This window comes from Bison bison, unplaced genomic scaffold (genome assembly GCF_000754665.1).
Source record: "Bison bison bison isolate TAMUID 2011002044 unplaced genomic scaffold, Bison_UMD1.0 scf7180017864148, whole genome shotgun sequence".
NCBI lineage: Eukaryota > Metazoa > Chordata > Mammalia > Artiodactyla > Bovidae > Bison > Bison bison.
Genome location: NW_011494720.1, coordinates 3766024 through 3790216, shown reverse-complemented (window position 1 = coordinate 3790216; position 24193 = coordinate 3766024). Strand labels below are relative to the sequence as shown.

At 37.9% G+C, this 24193-nt stretch overlaps 1 protein-coding gene across 3 annotated transcripts in view; it reads left to right on the top strand.

Annotated features, from left to right (window-relative positions):
- IPCEF1 (interaction protein for cytohesin exchange factors 1) overlaps positions 1 to 24193 on the top strand; it is a 170697-nt gene that overhangs the window by 111164 nt on the left and 35340 nt on the right. For all 3 annotated transcript variants that reach the window (XM_010840846.1, XM_010840845.1, XM_010840847.1), the window contains 2 exons: positions 17731 to 17804; positions 19225 to 19296. In XM_010840846.1, the coding sequence (XP_010839148.1) occupies positions 17731 to 17804; positions 19225 to 19296 (146 nt within the window). The remainder of the gene's footprint in view (positions 1 to 17730; positions 17805 to 19224; positions 19297 to 24193) is intronic.

The window sequence follows — 24193 nt, the reverse complement described above, 5'->3', positions numbered from 1 at the left end:
TTAAATGCCTTAAATAATTAAGAAGATGGTTTAAAATGTCAGACAGATATGGAGAGAGACAGAAAGAAATGAGTGAATTAAGATCATTTATTTATTTAAATGAATTATGATCCCGTGACCTTGATGCAATCACTCCAAACATTTTGGTGTATGTGTTTGCAAACATTTTTCTGTGTTTCCCAAAAATCCAGTTATACCATGCGTGAGATCATAACTTGATTTTTTCACCAAGCAATTATTACAAAAATATTTTCATGTCTATATACTATATATATACTATATACTATACATATATACTATATGTATATATATATCCACAGCATCATTTCTAATGGCTGTATTACATATGGATATATTATAGTTCATTAATGCATAGAATTTGAAATCAGAAATCTTGGTTTTAAAAATTCTTTAAAATAGCTAACAGGAAATAGAATTTACAAACACACATATACTAAGTTGAATATAAAGCAACATGTGTTTAATTTATAGTATATGTTTAATATGGGCTTCCTGGGTGGTGCTAGTGGTAAAGAACCCACGTGCCAATGCAAAAGATGTAAGAGATGTGGGCTTGATCCCTGGGTTGGGAAGATCCCTGGAGAAGGGCATGGCAATCCACTCCAGTATTCTTGCCTAGATAATTCCATGGCTAGAGGAGCCTGGAGGGCTCGTGAAGAGTCAGACATGACTGAAGTGATTTAGCATGCAAGTGTGTTTAATATATTTGCACTTATATAGTTATTGGTATGCGTATAAATATATTGATAGGTGAATGCGAGTGTGTGTGTGTATCTCGGTTATTCTTTTAAGCGAGCAGGCAGGAAAATGAGTTTTGCCAGCATGGATATGAAGGACAAATGTCACAGGGTCCTTAGTCCTGCCCTTTCATACTAACCTGTCTCATCCTAGGTCAGTGATGCATTCATTTTCTTATAAGTACCTTTTGACCAAGAATACCGTCCCTACGTAATTCAGAGTGGTTGTGAGAAGAGTAAACGCATTTTAAGGCAATATATAAAAGATCAAAGGAATACGTATAATGGCAAATTTGTGTACACTTTAGATGAAATGTGTGTGTATAGCATTGTGATTTTAGGATGCAAAAGGGTTGTGCTAAGGATTTTCAAACACTAGAAATGTTTGTTTTTGTTTTGGCGGCAATGGCTGTCATGTGCTAGAGATTCTAAAAATACTCCTACTGACCCTGTGTAAAGGGTGATTTTTAAGCCATAAAACAGGAAAGTGAACTAGGAGGCCCTGGGGGCATTCTTCAGCACAGTAGTTCCTAACGTGGAGTAAGAGCTTAGGTAATATGTGATTTAGTGATGAGGGCTGTGTGCACATTTTCCAAACAATAGAATGAGAAGTGACCCATGGGATGAGCTGAACTTTTGGTTAGATTTGAGGATTTTCCTGAGAAGTCATTATTTGAAGATTTATCGTTCCCTGCAGTGCAAGCTTTTTAAGGTCCAAGGGACCAGATGCTTCTACTGACAAGCTAGCTGATAAACTCATCTGTCATCGTGCTGCTGTGTTTGGTTTTCCATAAAGTGTGTTTCAAGCACATTTTGAAAGGAAGCTATGCAGTGGAAGTGACAAGAAATATATATATAGAACATTTTTTAAAGGAGCCAGAATTTAGAACATGTTTGAAACAATGTCTTCAAAAAGGACAAAAGGGACTTCCATGGTGATTCAGTGGTTAAGACTCCATGCTTCCAAGTGCAGGGGGTGAGGGGTGTGGGTTCGGTCCCTGATAGGGGAACTAAGATCCCACATACTGCACAGCATTCTCCCTGCCTCCCACATAAATGAAAAGGACACAAGGAAATGACATCTTAGAGTTGAAGTTGTCCCTAGATTCAAAATCAGGAGGATGGGCGCTCCTCTGATGCTGGAGCCACTCATCAACCTAGGCCAACCCCTCACCCTCTCTGGGCCTTCTTTCTTATCTGTTAGACTGGAATGTGAATCTCTGGCTATTCCCTGGGAAAGAGGCAGTCTCATGAACAGCATGTTAACCACTGATATTTTCCTATTGGAATCTTAGGAAACTTACTGTGGCAAATGCATTCTCATCCTTTACTGACAAATAATGATTTTCAGAGGAGTATCACCACATTTTTTGGAATTTACTTTTAGAAAATTGTAGTACCTCAAACATAACATGCAGTCACCCCTCTTAACCATTTTGAAGGGTACAGTTCAGTGGCAGTAAGTGCATTCACATTATTGTGCAACTGTATCCAGAACTCTTACCATCTTATAAAACCACAGTGCTATATTCAGTATCTCCACCTCTGGAAACTACCATTCTACTTTCTTTCTTCATGAATTTGGCTATTCTTGGTACCCCATTCAACTGGAATCATGCAGTATTTGTCCTTTTGTGACTGGCTTATTTCACTAAACATAATGTCTTCAAGGTTCATTGCATCATTCTGTGGCATGTGTTAGAATTTTCTTCCTTTTTAAGACTGAATAATATCCCATTATATGTGTAGACCACATCTTACTTGCACGTTCGTATCTGTTGATGATCACTTGGATTGTACCTACCTTTTGGAGATAGTGAATAATGCTGCTGTGAATACTGGTGTACAAAAGTCTTTTTGAGACCCTTCTTTCAATTCTTTCAGCTACATACCCAGAAGTGAAATTTCTGGATCATATGATAATTCTATTTTTAATTCTTTGAGGAACTGCCATACTGTTTTTTTTGTTTTTTTTTTTTATGGTGGCCATTTTACATGCCCACCAGTGACGCACAGGGGTTCCCTTTTCTCCGCATCTTCACGACCATTTGCTATTTTCTGGTTTTTTGTTTGTTCGTGTTTTTGGATAGTGGCCATACTAGCAGATATGAGGTACTGTCTCATGGTGGTTTCGATTTGCATTTTCCTAATGATTTGTCACCTTGAATATCTTTTCATGTGCCTTTTGGGCATTTATATATCTTCTTTGGACAACTGTCTTTTCCCAGTGGAGTCTGTTCAGCTGTGGCTGAGCAGTAACTTAATGGGACTCAAGAAACTCATGAAAGCAGTTTGAAGAGATTTGAAATTTTCTGGAGTTTTGGAAGATTTAATATGCATGGTGTGAAGGCACAATTATGTGCTATAGTAACTGTGATTTTGAAACAATCTGCCTTATTTTTCTTATTTCCACCAAATTTCTAATATTGAAAGCAAACATGCCAGACTTCAGGTTTCTTAAATGATGGTCCTTTATTTATTCTTCCTGGAAGATGACCTCTATTGGGAAACAAGACATGTAGCTTATTCTGTAATAGTGACATTTAGCCAAATGTCTTCCTATTCATTTAAAAAATTTCCTTCCTGTTTAGTGCTTTTTCTTCCCTTTTTTTTTACCCTGACCATGCTGCCGAATAGACCAACTCTAAATAGGTGGAAGTAATAGCGTCTCTAGGGTTTTAAGGCTTCTAAAACACTGGTGGGAGTTGAAGCTGGATGTGGAAGATCACGTATGGCCTTCTGTGCTAAGGCTTGTGCCCTGTGAGGAAGATTTTATATTATAGAGAACAATAATAGAAGATTCTTTTATACTAAAATTTCCACCTTGTTCTTATAATGATATTTCAGAAGATAATGACTACTTTTGTATGTCAGACTGCCAGAAAATTCACTGATAACTTAATTTCGTTAAAACTGTGATTTCGTAGGGAGAGAATGGAAGAATGTTTAAGTAAGCATGGCTAGCTAGGATTGCTGATTTACACATCATAGAGTGAGACGCCAGTCACTTGTATGTGTGCATGCTTGGTCACTAATTATATCTGACTCTTTGAGACCCCACGGACTGTAGCCTGCCAGCTCCTCTGTCCGTAGGATTTCCCAGGCAAGAATACTAGATTGGGTTGCCATTTCCTTCTCTGGGGATCTTCCCAACCCAGGGAACAAACCACGTCTCTTGCGTCTCCTGCGTCTCCTGCAGTGCAGGCAGATTCTTTACCACTGCGCCACCTGGGAAGCCCGTGGTCACTACTTAAATATGACCTAATATGATAATGAAAGAGTCATATCCTTGGGCAATTTTTAAAAGGAAATCATGAAGAGGGCTTCAGGTGCAGAGCAGATGGGCTGTTCGTGAGCAGGAACCACTAGTAGGAACACTTTCTGTGAAAGGAATAGCATCGTGGTTTAGATTTCCCAGAAGCAGACCCTGAGAGAGAATTTAGGTGCAAGTACTTTATTTGGGAAGTGATACCGGAAATATGTGGAAAGGAAATGAGGAAGTGAGAAAAGGTGGAAAGTCAGCTGATAAAGCTCTCTTGAGCATGCAGATCGTGACTGTGAGTAGCTAAAGCTTAATTCTGCTGGGGAACCCTGAGAGCCTGTGAGAAAGACACACCTCTGAGTTTTCCTCCCAAGGGACAGGGACCCTGGAATATTTATACACCAAGTCGCATCAGTCGTTGCTTGCCCTGGGGGCAGGGCACCCCTGCACAGATGGGGAGCTGGAATCTGGCAGCCAGAGAAGCCTCCCACAAAGAGATGCAAGGGCCGGCAGTCCAGTCTGGCCAGCGTGCCCCGGGTGATCAGGACGTGGCCGCGTGGCTGGGTCACCCACAGCATTCTCTGCAAGTGGTCGGCTTCCTTCTGAGGCCTTTTCTCTCCCTGTTAGAGCCCCAGCCTCTTCAGTACCATCCTGATTATCACCACCAACACCTTCAGTCCATTTTTATAATGAATGGCCACTATCTGTGGGTTTGGTAGGAAATCAGGCCTTTGTGTTGATTAGTCAAGAACACTTGCCAAATGTTTTCTATGTAGGACATCTATTTCTAAGCATTTATAAGAAGAAAAATCTCTTTGGATGAAAATCTCATTATATGCAAAATACAGCGCTAGATAAACTCAAATGCAATAGCATTTAAATAAAAGCATACCCCAGATACTGTATGAAGGATGCAGAGAGCTTGCTAGCATTATTGCTCTCCAAAGAATTTAAAATATTTTTCTACAGCCATTAATCTGAGACAGAGGAAATAAGGAAGAGTTTAGACTGAGAAGGAGCTATTTGGAGGGCTTGGCTGACAGTGAGCAGAGTGAAAAACTTATTTTACTTTACCTTTGTCTTTTTTGGGTCATTCCTTCTATTTTCTTTCCCAATTCTTCTCATTAATAATAAAATCTTAAATTTTATTTTAACTGTATAAAATTATATAGTTCTGACAACTTTACAGTATTACATAGATTCATATTAATTCTAATTAGGCTCGCTGACCCAAGAGGTTAAATGCTCTGCCTAGGATTACACAGTAAGTGGCTTGCTTCAAGATACTCTGATTCAAGTCCAGGATTTTTTCTTCTATGACATTTGTCAACTGCAGATTCTCTTCTATGATATTTCATCTGTGGTTGAGACTGAAGAAATTGTTGGCTAGAATTATTTAACTGACTTCTGGGTTCTGGTCTGAGTTCTGTCACTTTAATGAACCGTATAATTTTTCTCTTGTACGATGCCAATCTATTTATTGGTTGTGCTCGGTCTTAGTTGTGGCATTTGCATGCTTAGTTCAGGCATGTGGGATCTAGTTCCCTGATCAGGGATTGAACACAGATCCCCTGCATTAGGAATGCAGATCTTAGCCACTAGAGCACCAAGGAAGTCCTGAATGCCAGTCTAGTTTCATGTCTAGGTTAAATAGTGATCAATTTTGTAAATTCTGGCATTTGAATATGATAAATTTTTCTCTAAATACTAAGATATTAGTACCTAGATGTCATGTACTTAGTACTCAACAAAAGTTAGGTTTTACTAGAGATTTTACTCAAGATTATTATAATTACTTCTCAACAAAGGTCCGTCTAGTTAAAACTATGGTCTTTTCAGTAGTCATGGATGGATGTGAGCGTTGGACTATAGAGAAAGCTGAGTGCCAAAGAATTGATGCTTCTGAACTGTGGTGTTGGAGAAGACACTCAAGAGTTCCTTGGACTGCAAGGAGATCCAAGCAGTCCATCCTAAAGGAGATCAGTCCTGAATATTCATTGGAAGGACTGATGTTGAAGCTGAAACTCCAATACTTTGGCCACCTGATGTGAAGAGCTGGCTCATTGGAAAAGACCCTGATGCTGGGAAAGATTGAAGGCAGGAGGAGAAGGGGATGACAGAGGGTAAGATGGTTGCATGGCATCACCGACTCAATGGACATGAGTTCGAGTAAACTCCAGGAGTTGGTGATGGACAGGGAGGCCTGCTGTGCTGCAGTCCATGGGGTGGCAAAGAGTCAGACACGACTGAGTGACTGAACTGAACTGACTGATACTTCTCAAAAGGATTTCAAGTGTTCTCACTGCCAGTCTTGCTTCTGATATCTAAAAGAGGAGAGAAAATCATTCTTTCTTCTTCCTTTGCAGTGCTTATCAAAACCCAGGGCTAATAATGTCAGCTGTCTGCCTGCAGGCCCACATAACACTAGCAGACTGGAGATGGCCGTGGTGTATAATCTCTCTAGTTCCTTTCCTGAAAGGAAGAGGGAGTGGAGTTGACTTTTCATAACAAAGCAGCATCACATAGTCTGTCATCTAGAGCCAAAAGCCAACTCCACTCCCTCTTCCTTTACATTTCAAGGAATTTTCTGAGGGGAAAAAAAACTACTAAAATCACCTAAAAATAAGGACAATGTCACTACTAAAAGTTTTTAGACTGTGTTCCACTAATTATCTTGTAGTCAAAATTCTGTGCTCTGTTATTATTTGTGGGGTTCTGTCACCATGTTTATTATATTCAATTGAGTTCGTTTGTTTCTATTTGTTTTTAATTTTGGGAACTGCTTCTTTTTTGTTTGCATTTTTTAAAAAATATAAATCGTTTATCCAATTTCAAAGTCAAAACTATATAACTAATTATAACCAGGTGAGTCTTGCTTTTGTCCCTGTTCCTCTACCCTTTTGCCTTCCTCCTTTTACGTTTGTTTTTAAAATTTTTGCTATGATTTATTTTTACAAATAAAGATGAGTATGTAGGCATGAACATATCCTATCTCTTTTTTCTCACATAAAATTAGCATACTGTATCTATTGTGCTATACCTTACTTTTTCTCTTGCCTTGTCCTGGAGATTACCCTGTATGTATATATGTCATTTTTCTTAGTTATTCATTGTATGTGGATACCATACACACTTTATTCAATTGTCCCCTGATGATAGACATTTGAATTCTTTACAGTCTTTTGTTCTTGCAAATAATGATACAATTCATATGCCATTCAACATATTTATATTTAGGACAGATCCCAGGAGTAGGGTTTCTGGGTCAAAGAGTAAATACATTTTTGCTAGTTAATGCTCAGTTTCCTTGCAGTGGCTTCCATTTTTGCATTATTGCCAACAGTGTGTGAGTTCATATAAAGTTGTTATAAAATATTGGCTTATTCCTGTGCTGTACAATATATCCCTGTAATTTATCTATTTTATACCCGGTAGTTTGTACCTCTTAATCCCCCTCACCCATTTTTCTCCTCCACCCACCCCTCTCTCCACTGGCAGCCACCAGTCTGTTCTCTGTGTATGTGAGTCTATTTCTGCCTTGGTGTATTTGTTCATTCATTTTAGTTTTTAGATTTCACATATAAGTGAAAACACACAGTATTTGTCTCTTCCCGTCTGACTTAATCCACTAAGCATAATACCCTCTAGGTCCATCCACATTGTTGCTAATGTCAAAATTTAATTCTTTTTTAAGGCTAAGTAATATTCCATTCCATCATGTATATGTATACCACATCCTCTTTATCCAGTCATGTTGGTGGACAAGAAAATTGGGCAGCAATACTCATATCAGGCAAAGTAGACTTAAAAATCTATAATAAAAGACAAGAAGGGCATTATATAATGATAAACAATTCAATCCAAGAAGAGGATATATCATTTGTGAACATAAATGTATCTACTATAGAAATGTCTAAATATATAAAGCAACTATTAACAGACATAGAGGAAGACATTGACAGTAATATAATAATGCAAGAGGACTGTAGTAGCCTACTTATATCAATGGACAGATTATCCAGTCAGAAAATCAATAAGGAAATAGTGGCCTGAAAAGACACATTAGATCAGATAGACTTAATAGATAGCCACAGAACATTCCATCAAGATCAGCAGAATACATATTCTTTTCAAGTGAACATGAAACTTTGTCCAAGATATATTACATGCTAAGCTACAAAATAAGTTTCAGTAAATTTCAAAAAATTGAAATTATTTCAAATATTTTTTCTTACCATAGTAGTATGCAACTAGAAGTCAATTTCAGGAACAAAAATGGAAAAACCACAAACACGTGGAAACTAAAAAACTTGCTACAAAAAAACCTAATGAGTTAATGAGAAGATCAAAGAGGAAATCAGAAAATATCTTGAGACAAATAGAAATATAACTTTTCAAAATATATGGGATGCAGCAAAAACAGTTCTAAGAGATGTTTTTAGTGATGTAGGCCTACCTTAAGAAATAAGAAAAATCTCAAGTAAACAACCTAAACTTTCCATCTAAAGGAATTAGAAAAAGAACAAAGCCCAAAGTCAGCAAAAGGAAGGAAATAATAAAGATTAGAGAGGAAATAGAGACTAAAAAAATAGTTAAAAAGATCAATGAAAGAAACTAGAAAGATATTTTTAAAACTGGTAAACCTTTAGCCAGACTCATTAAGAAAAAAAGAGAGTGAGACCAAATAAACAAAATTAGAAATGAAAGAGGAGAAGTTACAACCAATGTCACAAAAATATAGTCACAAGTGAATACCACAAACAATTTTATGCCAAAAAGTTGGACAACCTAGAAGAAATGATTAATTCCTAGAGATGTACAATCTTACAAGATTAAATTAGAAAGGAATAGAAAATCTAAATAGACCAATTCTTGATACTGAAATTGAATCAGTAATCCAAAATCTCCCAACAAATAAAACTTCAAGACCAGATGGCTTCACAGGGGAATTCTGCCAAACATTAAAAAAAGAGTTAATCCTTCTCAAAGTGTTTCAAAAATTAAAGAGGAGGAAATACTTTCTAGCTTATTCTACAAGGTCAATATTACCCTGTTAACAAAATCAAAGACACTGCAAAACAAGAAAATTGAAGGCCATTAGAATTTAGTGACACCTGTTCCAAAGTGACATGAGAGTGAACTGCTCTGCTTAGAGTTTAGACTTTGCTTGTTTCCTTGGAAGGAAAGTTATGACCAACCTAGACAGCATATTAAAAACCAGAGACATTACTTTGCCAACAAAGATCCATCTAGTCAAGGCTATGGTTTTTCCAGTGGTCATGTATGGATGTGAGAGTTGGACTATAAAGAAAGCTGAGTGCTGAAGAATTGATACTTTTGAACTGTGGTGTTGGAGAAGACTCTTGAGAGTCCCTTGGACTGCAAGGAAATCCAACCAGTCCATCCTAAAGGAGATCAGTCCTGGGTGTTCATTGGAAGGACTGATGTTGAAGCTGAAACTCCAATACTTTGGCCACCTGATGCGAAGAGCTGACTCACTGGAAAAGACCCTGATGCTGGGAAAGATTGAGGGCAGGAGGAGAAGGGGACCACAGAGGATGAGATGGTTTGATGGCATCACCGACTCAATGGACATGGGTTTGGGCGAACTCCGGGAGTTGGTGATGGACAGGGAGGCCTGGCATGCTCCAATTCATGGGGTCACAAAGAATCAGACACGACTGAGCGACTGAACTGAACTGAACTGAACTGTTTCCAACATACTGGGAGTTTCAGGGTAGAACTGAGCAAACCATGGATTTATGTGGAGTACTAAAGTTTTGCAAATTTCCCGATTTTGATATTCATTGGGTAACTTCACTGAAGTTTATTTAAAGTAATTTCAAGAGTGTCAAATTCATATTCATGCATAACTGCAAAAACATATTACAAAGAAGTCTATATTTTGTTTTTTAAACTATTTTCCCCTTGAATTTAAGATATTCATTTAAAGACCTGTACTTTATTGAATAACAGGATTTTGAGGGAAATGGTACAAGGAAAATACACATGGTTTCTAAGGTGCCTCTTGATTTCAGAATTATTGAAATGTAAAAAATCAGGCTTCTTAGAATCAAGGAAATAGTGTTCCACTGAGAATAGACAGGTAATTATACTCTTTATTTTTAACCATGAAATACATAATAGTTTCCTATATTATACTTCATTTGTTTCTGGCTTGGTCTTCTTTGACCTACTTAGTCTCTGGGATATATTTATAACACTCTTATTTTTCTAGGCCTGCCCTTCTACCTTTCTGACATATGTAGGTCCTTAAGAACTGATTTTGTCTATTTTGTACTATGAAAAAGTCAAACTTTATTGATGGCAATGAACACTTATTTTGCATTTAGATATTAAAACTTAAGATCTTATTTCAATTAATTTAAAAAATATGTCTGAGTGTGGCAAATTCTATGTAAAATACTTTTCACTCTAAAATTCCTGTAGTCCAAAAATTGAAGCAAATAAATTTTAACTTAATTTTGTGTCTAAAGTTTTAACAAGTCATATTGAGTCATCAGTGGAGTCATCAAAGACCTCATATTTTGCCTTCTTTTAAGTCTTATGGATACACAAACAGGAAAAATTTCATTCATTATTTTTTACTCCCAAAACTTTTCCTGCATCTCATATTTTTAAAAACAGCTTTATTGAGATATATTTCACATATCATAAAATTACACTATTCAGATTTACAACGATTTTTGGTAAATTTACTGAGTGATGAGCCATCATAATAAATCAGCTTTAAATAATTTTCATCATACCAATAAAATCCTTTATGCCTTTACAGTCAATCTTCATTCTCCCTCCAGGCAACCACTATTCTACTTTCTGTCTTTATAGATAGATTTGCTTTTTCTCTACATTTTATATAAAAGAATAATATAGTATTACATGATTTCTTGTGTCTGTCTTTTACTTAGCATTATGTTTTCAAGATTCTTCTATGTTTGAGCTCATGTCAATTGTTCACTAAACAGTATTCTGTTGTATGAATATACCACACTGTTTACCAGTTGATGGATATTTAGGTTGTTTCCAGATTTGAGCTATTATGAATACTGCTGCTATAAATGTTTGCAGGCAGATCTTTGCATGGGCATATGCTTGCATTTCTCTTGGGTAGATACCTAGGAATGGAATTGCTAAGTTGTATGGTAATTATTAATATATATATTTATATTTTTTAGAAACTGCCAAACGTTTTTCCAGGTGACTTCTGCATCTCATTTTAGCACTTTATTGACTGAGGAAAAAGACCATGTTTCTGTCCTTCATTCATTCATAAAGCTCATTTCTTTATTTCATTTGTGTTGAACACCTTCAGTTCAGTTCAGTCGCTCAGTCGTGTCTGACTCTTTGCAACCCCATGAATCGCAGCACGCCAGGCCTCCCTGTCCATCACCAACTCCCAGAGTTTACCCAGACTCATGTCCATCGAGTCAGTGATGCCATCCAGCCATCTCATCCTGTGTTGTTCCCTTCTCCTCCTGCCCCCAATCCCTCCCAGCATCAGAGTCTTTTCCAATGAGTCAACTCTTCACATGAGGTGGCCAAAGTACTGGAGCTTCAGCTTTAGCATCAGTCCTTCCAAAGAAATCCCTTCAGAATGGGCTGGTTAGATCTCCTTGCAGTCCAAGGGACTCTCAAGAGTCTTCTCCAACACCAGAGTTCAAAAGCATCAAAAGTTGAACACCTTAGCTTATCTCAATAATTGATGATATAACTGTAAACAACAAAATTATTTCCCTCAAGGTGCTCAGTCTGTTGGAGAAACAGAAGAATACCTTGATAACTAAATACAGAAAGAGAAGTATGGTAAGCAAAGCCCATTGTGGAGGTTGGGGCATAAAGCAGAGGGCATTAATTCCAAGCTTGGAGGAGCAAGGGAAAGTTTTGGAGAAGGTCACACCTAAGTTGATTCGTGGAGACATATCTAGGAAAGTGAGAGAGGAAGGGCTTTTTAAGCCTAGGAACAGAAGGCATCTTGCCCTGCTTGCAGTCAGAACCCCTTTACCCAGATCGGTTTTACTTTTCTCTGTAGTAATTATTGCTTAGAGTGTGCTATGGAATTTATGTGCTCATATGTTGAGCTATTGTCAATTTTTTCCTTGAAAGTAGATATCCCTGTCTGTTTTGTTCACTGATAAAGCCCAAATATCTGACACAGTGCCTGACACAAAAGAGGTACTCAGTAAATGTTCATTGAATAAATGAATGTATAACATGAACAGTTTTAATAAACATGTGTGTTTAATGCTGCTAATATACCAACTGCAGATGAAACTTCACCAAGTTGAACAAAATCAGAGTTGCTAGAAAAGTGGAAGGATGAATATGTGGTATTTAAGATTGTAGAGCATCATATCACAAAGTGAAAAGCAGTGTCTTGTTTCAGAATGTAAGACTAAATCTGATAAGACAAGTTTGCACAGTGACCAAAGGATGATGTGATACTTCTGGTAAGAGAACAAGATTTTTATGACATTAGAATCCAGGGAGAAAATTGCAGGTACCAATGAAGAACTTTCAAGTAACTTTTCAGAAAGTTAGAAATGATTGGAGAGGAAGGATGCTATTTGAGAAAGTTAGTTCAGTTAATGCAATAAGGAACAAGGGATCTGAGGGGGTGGGAGGAGGGAAAGGAGGAGAAAACTGTCATTTCCTTAGGATTTTCCCACTGTGATTGTCATTTTTGAGGTATTTTTTGCAAGTCAAATAAGCAAAGACGATTTTTGACACAGTTATCTGTGATTTTGAATACAGTTTGAACATAAAGTGAGAAATGCCTTTGCTCATAGAAGAAAAATTTACTGGGGAAATATTAAGGTATCTTTTACTCATTTTTATTTAGGCTCTTATTTGAAGGAATCTCAGCCATTTCAGTTTTGCCAGAAAGGAATCCATCAAAATGAAGATTTACAGTTTTTCTCTTACATATATCTGTATTTAGTTTTTTGTTGATTTATTTTTGTGTTGTTGTCATTTAAGATGGCCTTCTTGTTCTGATAGTAGATTATCTAGAGAGTACTAATGCTATAAATTGGGTATCAATTATAATTCAGCTCAATAGAAGTATTTTTTCTGTGTTTTAATTTTTTCATTTACTTTTGGTTGAGTAAGGGGTAGGGACACTAGAGAAAATGAAACTATATAATTGTGAAAGTGAAAAAGTGAAAGTGTTAGTTGCTAGGTCAAGTCTGACTCTGTGATACCATGGACTGTAGCTCTCCAGGCTTTTCTGTCCATGGGATTCTCCAGGCAAGAATACTGAAGTGAGTAGCCATTTCCTTCTCCAGAGAAGATGAAACTGTAATTAACCATGGAGTAATCATGAAAGGCCTTTTATATTCTGCTTAAACACTTAAGGAAATGGCAACCCACTCCAGTAATCTTGCCTGGAAAATCCCATGGATGGAGGAGCCTGGTAGGTTACAGTCCATGGGGTCCCAAAGAGCCAGACATGACTGAGAGACTTCACTTTAAACACTTAGACTTTCTCCAAGAGCAATTGGGAACCATGCAGGATTTTAATGAAAGAAGAGGTTTGTGGAGTGAAGATTTGCTGTGATTGTGATTTGGACACTAAATCAGAGGAAAAAACAGAACTATGGAGAGGGATAATGGTTAATGGTTTCGAGGACTTCTGCAGTAATGGTGGTCTGAAGGCGGTGTGGGTAACAGAAGCTTTGAAGAGCTGTGGCAGACGCAGCAATGATACAACTTAGTGGTTACTCGCACAGATGCTGAGAAGGAGATTGAAGTGTCAAAGATGTCTCCCATATTTCCTGTTTTTGGACAACTGGATAGAAAGTGACATCATTCACTTCAGAGGAGAACACAGGAGAAAGAGAAGCAGGCCTTTCGTGGAGGGAGATGATGAGTTTGGTCTTGGATTTACCACTCTCGAGGGGAGAATCTTAGTTTGTGCTGCCACATAGCAAAATACCATAGTCTGCAGGGCTTAAACAACAAATACTTGTTTGTCAGAGTTCTGGAGCCTAGGAAGTCCAAGATCCAGGTCTCGTGGATTCCATATCAGATGAGAGGTTTCTTTCCGGTTGGAAGACAGCTGCTTTCTTGCCATGTGTTCAGATGGAGGAGGAATGGGCAGGAGCGGGAAAGCACTGGTGCCTTCATCGTTTTATAAGGGCACTAATTCCCTCGGAGGGGCTTCACCCTTATTACTTCATCTAAACCAAACTACTTCCCCTGGACCCCACTTAGAATACCATCAGGTTAGGGCTTCAAAATATGAATTTGGGATGTGGGGGAACACAAATATTGGGTCCATGACAGGGAGCCTGTGGAGTGCTCATCGAATAGGTACATTCGGCAGTTGGATCTTGGGATGGGCGCACTAGGACTGAAAGGAGTTTGTGGCTATAGGTTTTGGATACGTGTGTACAAATGTGGTTATACACGCTGCCATGGAAGTGCGTATGATCCCCTGTGGAGGGTATTGGAATAAGAAGAGAGTGAGTTTGTACTTAGAAATCTGGGGCATAAGAAACAGAGCGGGAAAGAAGACCCTATGAAAGAAAGCAAGGAGCAGTTAAATGGGGAAGAGGGGGAGGCTGCAGAAATGCATTGTCAGAAAAGAGACATTTCATGAGGGAGGGAGTGGGCTGGAGTGTCAGTTTCCAGAGTTCAAGTAACTGAGGGCTAAAAAGGGTGCATGGGATTTAGCAACATGAAAATCTTTGCGGTTTTCGGTAACAACTCTTTCTGTGGACTAGTGGGTGTAGAAATCAATGAAGGTAGGAAGTAGAAACAAATGGTGAATATAAATTGTTTTATTCTTTCTAAAGTAATTGTAGGAATTTACATTAAAATACCCTAGCCCCAAATAGCATTTTTTTAATTGAGGTAAAATTCACATGAGACTGTTGTTTAGTTGCTAAGTCAGGTCCAGCTCTTTGCGACCCCATGGACGGGTGCCCACCGGGCTCCTCTGTCTGTGGAATTTTTCAGGCAAGAATACTGGAGTGGGTTGCCATTTCCTTCTCCAGAGGATCTTCCCAACCCGGGGACTGAACCCACATCTCCTGCATTGGCAGGTGGATTCTTTATCTCTGAGCCACCAAGGAAGTCCTCACATGAGATTACCCATCTTTAATGAGTAATTCAGCGGTATTTGGTACCCTCACATGTGCAGCCACTTCCTCTATCTAGTTCTAAAACATTTTCAACAACCCAAAGGAAACTCATGCCCATTAAGCAGTTGCTCCCTATCCCCTCCTGCTTATGGCCCCTGACAACCACTAATCTGTCTTCTGTTTCTATGGATTTACCTATTTTGGCTATTTCATATAAATGAAATTATGCAATATATAGTGTTTTGTGTCACTTCTTTTCCTTTATATAATGTTCTCAAGGTTCATCCACATTAGAGTACTTATCAGTACTTCCTTTGTTTTTTATGACAGAGTAATATTCCATTGTATGGATAGGTCACTATCTGTTCCTCTGTTGATGGACCCTTAGACTGTTTCTGCTTTTTGACTATTGTGAAATAATGCTACTGTGAACACGCATGTATTTATTTGAGCACCTGTTTTCACTTCTTTTGGGGTATATAAGACTGGAATTTCTGGAGCCTAATGTAATTTTTTTTTAAACTCTAATTTTTAGTATGGGTGAGGGAGGGCTGCGTTAGGAGTTTGGGATGGCAGATGCAAACTTTTATTATATAGGATGGATAAATGGCGAGATCCTACTATATAGCACAGGGAACTATATTCAATATTCTGTGATGAACCATAGTGGAAAAGCTGAATAGCTGAATCACTTAGCTGTACAGCAGAAATGAACACAATATTGCAAATAAATCAATTATACTTCAATTAAATAAATGAAAAATAGTATACTTTTATATAATGCTGAGAGTCCACAAAAAAGCATTGTGCATTGTAGAGAAAGTTGAATCTCTTCAAATGCTTTACATTCTCTTTAGATAGGATTGGTGAAACCATCATCCAGTGATTAAATAGCCCATCCAAAAATAAATAAGTCTAATTGGAAAAACATATAACTTTTAAAGAAGGAAGTATCCTTTGAATTGAGTTTTGAGTTTTATAAGAAGAAAGATCTTCGAGCGAAGAGTCTGGCTAAGTTGGTGCACGTAGGAGAGAACAGACGGAACAGACCTAAGATTGGAAGTTTCACAGTTTAATTTTTCTGAAGAAAGAGTGCAAGTTACACCCTAGTTGGTGATAAGGGAAAGAAGCACAGATGAAAACATGAACTATGAGCACTCAAGGTGCTGACCTAACAACTAGCTGCCTTTAATTGTGTTTTCAAAACCAATTTTTACATATCCTCTAATAACCACTGACTCATTTACGTTTTGCTTTGTTTTTCTGGCCATGCGGTGCAGCATGTGGAATCTTAGTTCTCCCACCCATGCCCCCTGCATTGGGAACTTGGAGTCTTAACCACTGGACTGCCAGGGAAATCCTAGACTCACCTACGTTTAATGTTGTGGACTGTATTTCTCCATTCAGAGATACTAGTGTAGATGGAAGATTTGAGTTCTATCTGTGACAAGCAATCTAGCCTCCTGTGGTTCAGTTAAATTTTATTCATAAAGGCTAAGAAACTTTTTAGAGGCAGAGCAATGATTATATTCCCTGTAAAATTTTTGGTATTGTTTAATCTTTTATCTTGAAGTCTCATAGTTTTTATATAAAACTTTCATAATGAATCAGGTACACTACAAAACTCACTAGATTTTAAATAATGGTTGGAATAAATTAGGTTAAGCTGCTGAAATGCCCAACATCTTTTATTATTTGTTGAGAAGATTTTTAATATTTATATTTGAAACACTGACATGCACTTTTTAAAAAGCATTTTATTTTGCATTGGAGTATAATCAATTAACAATGTTGTGATAGTTTCAGATGCTCAGCAGAGCAACTCAGCCATACATATACCTGTATCCATTCTCCTCTAAATGGTGTTTTAAAGTGGCATTCGTTTTATGTCCTTAGAAGTATCATTTTCCTGTGCACTCTTTCCTTTATAGAAAGAACTCGAGGAATTGATTATGGAACTGAGATTTTCCAAGACATGGCTCTGTGATTTAACCCTCTGGGAACTTACTAAACTTGAGAGAGAAAATAATGTTTGTTGAGTATCTGTTAAGTGTTTTATTTTTCCGAGCTTATTTAAATCCTATAACAACCAGTAAGTGGTGGATCCATGATATGAACCTCAATTTTAATTAACTCCAAAATCAGGCCTCTGTTCATCATGTAATAGGGCATGCTGTTAATGACTATGTCTGTGATGCTAATTAGGTTCCACCTTAGATACTTGCGGCTCACTAGAGAAGTAGGATGAGAAAGATACTGAAGATGGCCCTGGGCTCAAGAGGAAGTGGAGCTCTGATCAGTTAGCTCTGATGTTTTCTAGGAAGACAGACAAGAAGGGGTTGGGTGGGTCTTACTTGTGCCACACGTTGGCTGTCCCTAAACTGTGTCATGTTACTTCTCAGAGAAGATTCTGGATGCTTTGTTAGAAGAATATTAATTTCTCTTATAAAATGTATGTCCGGGGGAAGTCCAATGCTGATTCAGAGAAGTATCTTTTGATCCTCCTCCATTTCACTTGTTCTGTCCCTGTTCAACATATGATCTCAATAAACGAACTGCTAGGATTGATGCATTTATTCCTATTTGTGGTGTGTGTTTATTTCAGGCAGAAAAAGCTGATGGATTTGTTAACCTGCCTGATTTCACAGTAGAGAAAGCATCTGAATGCAAGAAAAAGCAGTAAGTTGTCTATCATTTCCCACAACATAATGGGGCCAAGATAACAGCCTTTTTATAAGCTCCTCAGGTGATATGGTGGTTTAGAAGTTCATGATGATGATATTCAAATGTCTGAAAATTTTTACTTTATGTTTTGGCACACCAAACAGTAATAGAAGCTTTTAACCTCTTGTTTTCTGGAATTTCACTTTGTGAAGCAGATGGTTTTTAAAACCCCATGGAGCCCTGGCAGGGCATGCTGCTAATGACCATGTCCATGATCCAATGAGAAACGAGCCGCCATCCAGGACTGGCAGGGTGATCAAATGTCAAGAATGTGTCCTTGTAAAGAGAATGGCTAGTTAAATAGGACTCACAAGAGCAGCAGATATGATATGAGACCAGTTTCTTTTTCTTAGTTCATGAAATTGTCAGTAGCATTCTGAAATTGAATTCTCTGAGTTGTCTTAGACTTGGGGATTGCACCCTGATACACTTAAAGTCTAAGAGATTTGATAAGCAATGGGAGCCAGAGTCCCCAGCCTCCAGACTCCCAGTCAAGTGCTCTTCCCATAACAGGATCCATCTTCATTTTGTATATGTGTCTTTTTCATCTTTTACTTATTCTTTGTTCTGCTTTTGACATCACTTCCTGTTTTGTTAGAAAAGGGCAGTTCCCTATTGACCTGTGTTTCTAGTAGCAGCAACTGATTATTAAAAAAAAAAAAAATTAACCTGTTGTGAGCTTTAAGTCTGTGCCATTGTGATGTAGCTGCATCAGAAAGTACCTAGTGATGCATGAGGTTGCGTCGATTCTTGTGGTTTTGACCAAACTGGTCACGTACAAAAACTCTGGTCCACACTGCAGGACTTCCTGTCTAAATGGTAAAGAGGAAATACTTTGTTATCGTTGATGTTTTTATACTTTTCTTTTAAACTCAAAAATCTGCCTTGTATTTTTTCTTCACCAATAGAGGATAGCTTGGTTAATGTTTTTGATGTGTTGTCACAGTGTAGAAACTTTATACTTAATTATTTTTCTATAAATGCAGTATCTGAATTTAAATATTTTGCTTGTTGGAGTTGATCTGGGTACTTTGAAGTTGCACATCTACCACTTTATATTTTAGTTTATTGTCTCTATAACAAACAGCAATTGAAAATAAAAGAATATGTTCATATGTTTTAAGAACAGACTATTGATTAGTCAAGACTAAGTCCTGGTCTGAAAGTCCTGACGTGATGAATTCACCCTCTGCTCCCTACATATAATAGAGATTAGACAATAGATATTTAATGTAATTAAAAATTCTGCTTTTGTAAATTAACAAAGAAATCAGATGAACTTACCATGTATATATTTGACTGTTTTACTGTTGACTGCACTGTTGACTGTACTAATTTCTAACTTCTCATGTGTCTGTGCTTTTCTCCTTCCAAGCGCTTTTAAGATCAGTCATCCACAGATCAAGACCTTTTATTTTGCTGCTGAGAATGTGCAGGAAATGAACCTGTAAGTAGAGAAAAATCACTCGATATAATCTTTACAGATTATTTTGGTTAAGTGTCTGAATTTTAAGCATATGTGCATTTCATTTGTTTCTGCTGCTTTACAGCCTAAACTCCTTAGCGGTTATAAAGTCTTTCTGCTTTCTTTCCTAGTATTTGGAAGCATTTTGGAGCACTATACAGATCAAAATGGCTGTTTTAGGAAGAAGTAGTAGGGTTCTTCTAAGGGAAGCACTCAGACACTAGACTGAGAAAGGAAAAGACAGATGACATTGTAAGAAAATGTGAAAGTGAGAATTAGCCTCACAGGGAGAAAAGCCTGCAAGAGTTGTGTTACAGGTCCCACAGCTTTCAGAAATCTACATGGAAACTCCCTGCAGGACTTAGTATGTGCTGTGTGATTCATAGTGACTCACGTTTATCATCTCTCCATGTTCCATCCTGAACATTTTGCAGCACGTCTTGTTCAGAGTCCCTCTAATATAAAAATGTATATCACTAACTTCATTTCCTGTTTGCTCAGGTTAAGTGGAATATCCTGGTAGAGCATTGCCTGCCTTGCAACATCCCCTGCTGGTTTATATTACAGTGTGATCCCAGTGGGTCTTATTTGAATGAAACTATATATATTTGAGGTGCTTGTGGCATTGGAGGGCGTTCTGTTTAATTAAGTCCTATTCTCAGAATTGTCAATGTTTCATTGCTTTCAGTTAATTAATTAAAAATATGTGTATGGATTATCTATGATGTACTCCCTTGTAATAGATCTTGGGCATTAAAAATGAAGAATACAGATTTAATATCTCCATTCATAGAGCTTATTGTTTAACCTATTTATATTTTTGTATCTAATTATATCTATTAATTTAGACATAATGACTTTATCCTTTTGCTCTGTGTAATTTCTTTTTTGCCTGTTGCTCAAGAAACTTAAAGAAAAAAAAAACTACTTTTCACTAAGCATGCATGAGCAAGAGTACACACACACATGCACACACACACACACACAGAGCACCTTACTCTGTATCCTCACAGAAGCCCTTTGTCACTAGAATCATTCTCATCTGTTCCCTACATTTACCTTCCCATTACAAACCTTCAAATGAGGGCAGAATGGCTTTTTAACACAAAGTTAGGAAACCCTGTGTTAGAAATAACAAAGCAAGGTATTGACAATCGAGTCTTCCAAACGAGTCTTTTATTTCCTTGGACAAAGGGAGAAATAGTTTCTATCCTCTTTTGATTTTAGCTTTTCCCTCTGGCTTTCTCAAGCATCTGAGAAAAATAGGAGCAGATACACAAAAGGAGGATGAGATGGTTAGATAGCATCACTGACTCAATGGACATGAGTTTGAGTAAACTCTGAGAGATAGTGCAGAACAGGGAAGCCTGGCGTGCTATAGCCTGGGGTCACAAAAAGTCAGATATGACTTAGAAGACAACACAACAACACAAAAGGAGGAGATGAAAAACTTGACAGTCAAAGTTCTTTTTTCTCTTTTTATCTGCGTTGGTAACTCTAAATCCTATTGATTAGCAAAGTCTCAGTTCAGTTCAGTTGCTCAGTTGTGTCCAACTCTTTGTGACCCCATGGACTATAACCCACCAGGCTTCTCTGCCTACGGAATTCTCCAGTCAAGAATACTGAAGTGCGTAGCATTCCCTTCTCCAGTGAATCTTCCTGACTCAAGGATCAAACCCAGGTCTCTTGCATTGCAGTTGGACTCCTTACCTTCTGGGCCACGAGGGAAGCCCTTTTTAAGCTTTACTGGTGGTGAAATAGAGCTGCCCGTCAGCCACCTCTCCCCACCCCTATAGGCTCCTGCCAGTACCTAGCTTCTCCCACGAACTTCCTGTATCTCCAGCTTTCTTCCGTTCTGTATTCTTTCTGTTCATCCCAGGGCTGGTTCTTTCAAAGTAGTTCTGTTCACTCCAACAAGGGGGAGAGTAAGACTGACTTTACCAGGAAAACAATGACACAAAGTCTTTTGTTACCTAGAGAATTTCTCTAGCTACATGGTGAAACACATTTTAAAAGTGTGAGACCCTTACAAGATTATCTGAAACTCCTCTATTTCAGGCAAATTTGCTCTCTCAATCACACATCAGAGTTATTTAGCTCTTGCTCTCCCACTATTCCAGTTTTGCTTACATATCTGGTCCATTCATCTTCCCTTTGAAGTGATCTATCTAATGGGGAATACAGTTATATGAGCATTAGCTACACACTCTGCCTATCTGACTATTAAGTCTAAGCCTTTCACAGTTATCAAAGCCAAAGTCTTCGGGCCTTTCTATGCTGTGAAGATCTGTGTTACTTGAGATTATTTTAGCATTTATCTTTCCAGCTTACAAATAAGATTATAAATTGAAATTTGAGTGTGAGGTGTCCTGGCCCCATATTTTTGAATCTCTCAGTGACTTTTATATACAAAAATTGTCTATCTGGCCACTCATAAGTAAATGGCTCATTTTGTCTATGCCTGAATGTATCATAATTTTTTATTTATAATATCATTATTAAGCTTTATTTGGAGAAGGCAATGGCACCCCACTCCGGTACTCTTGCCTGGAAAACCCCGAGGATGGAGGAGCCTGGTAGACTGCAAACCATGGGTTCGCTATGAGTCAGACACGACTAAGTGACTTCACTTTCACTTTTCACTTTCACGCATTGGAGAAGGACAATGGCAACCCACTCCAGTGTTCTTGCCTGAAGAATCCCAGGGACGGGGGAGCCTGGTGGGCTGCTGTCTATGGGGTCGCACAGAGTCGGACACGACTGAAGTGACTTAGCAGCAGCAGCAAGCTTTATTATTCTGAAGATGATTTTTTCTAGTAGCTAACAATGCAGAATCCCTTTGGGATTGCTAGTTAACCTCCTCCTTCTCCCACAAGACTAGGCAGAGGATGTTTAAAGATTTGCTCTTCAGTAGCCACTGAAGAACTTCGTTTCTTACTGATGAGGCGTGTTGGAGCCAGGACATAATGCCTCTGGGTATCAGTGAGACGCAGAGGTGCTGGGGAACAAGGGAGTGGTATTTGGAGAGATGGGGCCTGTTTTAGAAGTTCCCCTCCTTGAGAAACTGCCTTTTTGGGTGGTGACGTTTCTCATGAAGGAAAAGGTAATTAAGTTTAAGAAACACTGTGTGTTCTGCAGGGACCCTCAATTTACAAGCGCAGGGGTGAGTAATTAAGGGTAATGTAAAAGTTGGTTTCTAAACAAAGGCTGGTGGTAGCTGCCTTTCTCAGGCAGTGTTTGTGGGAAGAATGTTCTCATTTTGTACATCAATTTCTTAACACTTGTACTTCTTCAACGCACACATTCACAGCAAGTTAACATACAACAAACTCCCAGGAAACATCTGTCGTCTTCTTTTATATAAATATAAGTCTTTTTGCATCTATCTATTTAGCTACAAATAGAAAGTTTTCTACTGCCTAGATGTTAAAAAAAAAAAAAAAGTTCTTAGCAAAGAAGGTACTCTAAGCCTGTAGGTTCTAGAAAGAAAACAAACAAAATTCTGAACAATCACGAGTTTTCCCAGCAAGTAACTGATAGTGTCAATTACAGGGAGAAGAGTTTTGAGTGAGGGCTGAAAGGAATCTTTTCTTTACTGTCAGTATTCTTCCGTTCTGCTCATTTCTGAAAAGGAACTTAGGAATGTCTTTACTTGATTCAGGCATTCTGAATCCATCATTTTTTTTTTGCATTGATATGTTAAAGAATTTTGTCTATTTCATTTTGAGATGCTTTTTTTTGGGGGGGGAGTCAAATGCAATTATAAAATTATGAAATCAGGAATAAACTAGGGATTAGTTAGCCATTAAATTCATTGTGCTTTGCCTGATCAGTTTTTAAAAATGTATTTTTAAGTGTTTAGTTGAGTAATGTGTAAAACACATTCTTGTAAAAAAAAGTCTTGTAATATAGAAGTATGTAAAATGAAAAACCTCCCATCCCCCCAACTTTACTTCCCAATTTAACTTCTCTCCCTAACATTAAGCCACTTTTCACAATAAGACTATATCCTCTCTGATGCTTTGCTTTGCAAATCAAGTCCTGCACACGGTTTTAGAAGCACATTGATGACATGAATACACTACTATGTATAAAGTAGGTAACTATTGAGAACCTACCGTATAGTACAGGGAGCTCTATTCAGTGATCTCTGGTGACCTAAATGGGAAGGAAATACAAAAAAGAGGGGATATGTGTCTGTATAGCTGATTCACTTTGCTATACAGCAGAAACCAACACAACATTGTAGAGCAATTACAATGAAAATTAATTTAAAAAGGAAGCACATTGAATCAGGATAAACACTTTGTTTTGTATTTGCTTTTTTTACTTAACAGTATGTTAGGATTTTTCCAGGTCATGACAAGGCTCCCTCACCCAACCGCAGTCTTTTTATTAGTTTCTTTATTACATGGTACTGATGGAATTGTTACCATACTTCATCCATTTTTCTGTTAATGGACAATTCTATTGTATCCATTTTTTTTTGTCATTGCAAGGCTATCGAATTAATATTCTTCCATATTTCTTATATACATGAAGATGTGTTTTGAAGGATAGATATTTAGAATTAGAATTATTTGGTGAAGGGGAATGAATATATTTTGAATTCAGTTCAGTTCAGTTCAGTCGTTCAGTCGTGTCCGACTCTTTGCAACCCCATGAATCATAGCACGCCAGGCCTCCCTGTCCATCACCAACTTCCAGACTTCACTCAAACTCATGTCCATCGAGTCAGTGATGCCATCCAGCCATCTCATCCTCTGTTGTCCCCTTCTCTTCCTGTCCCCAGTCCCTCCCAGCATCAGGGTCTTTTCCAGTGAGTCAACTCTTCACATGAGGTGGCCAAAGTATTGGAGTTTCAGCTTCAGCATCAGTC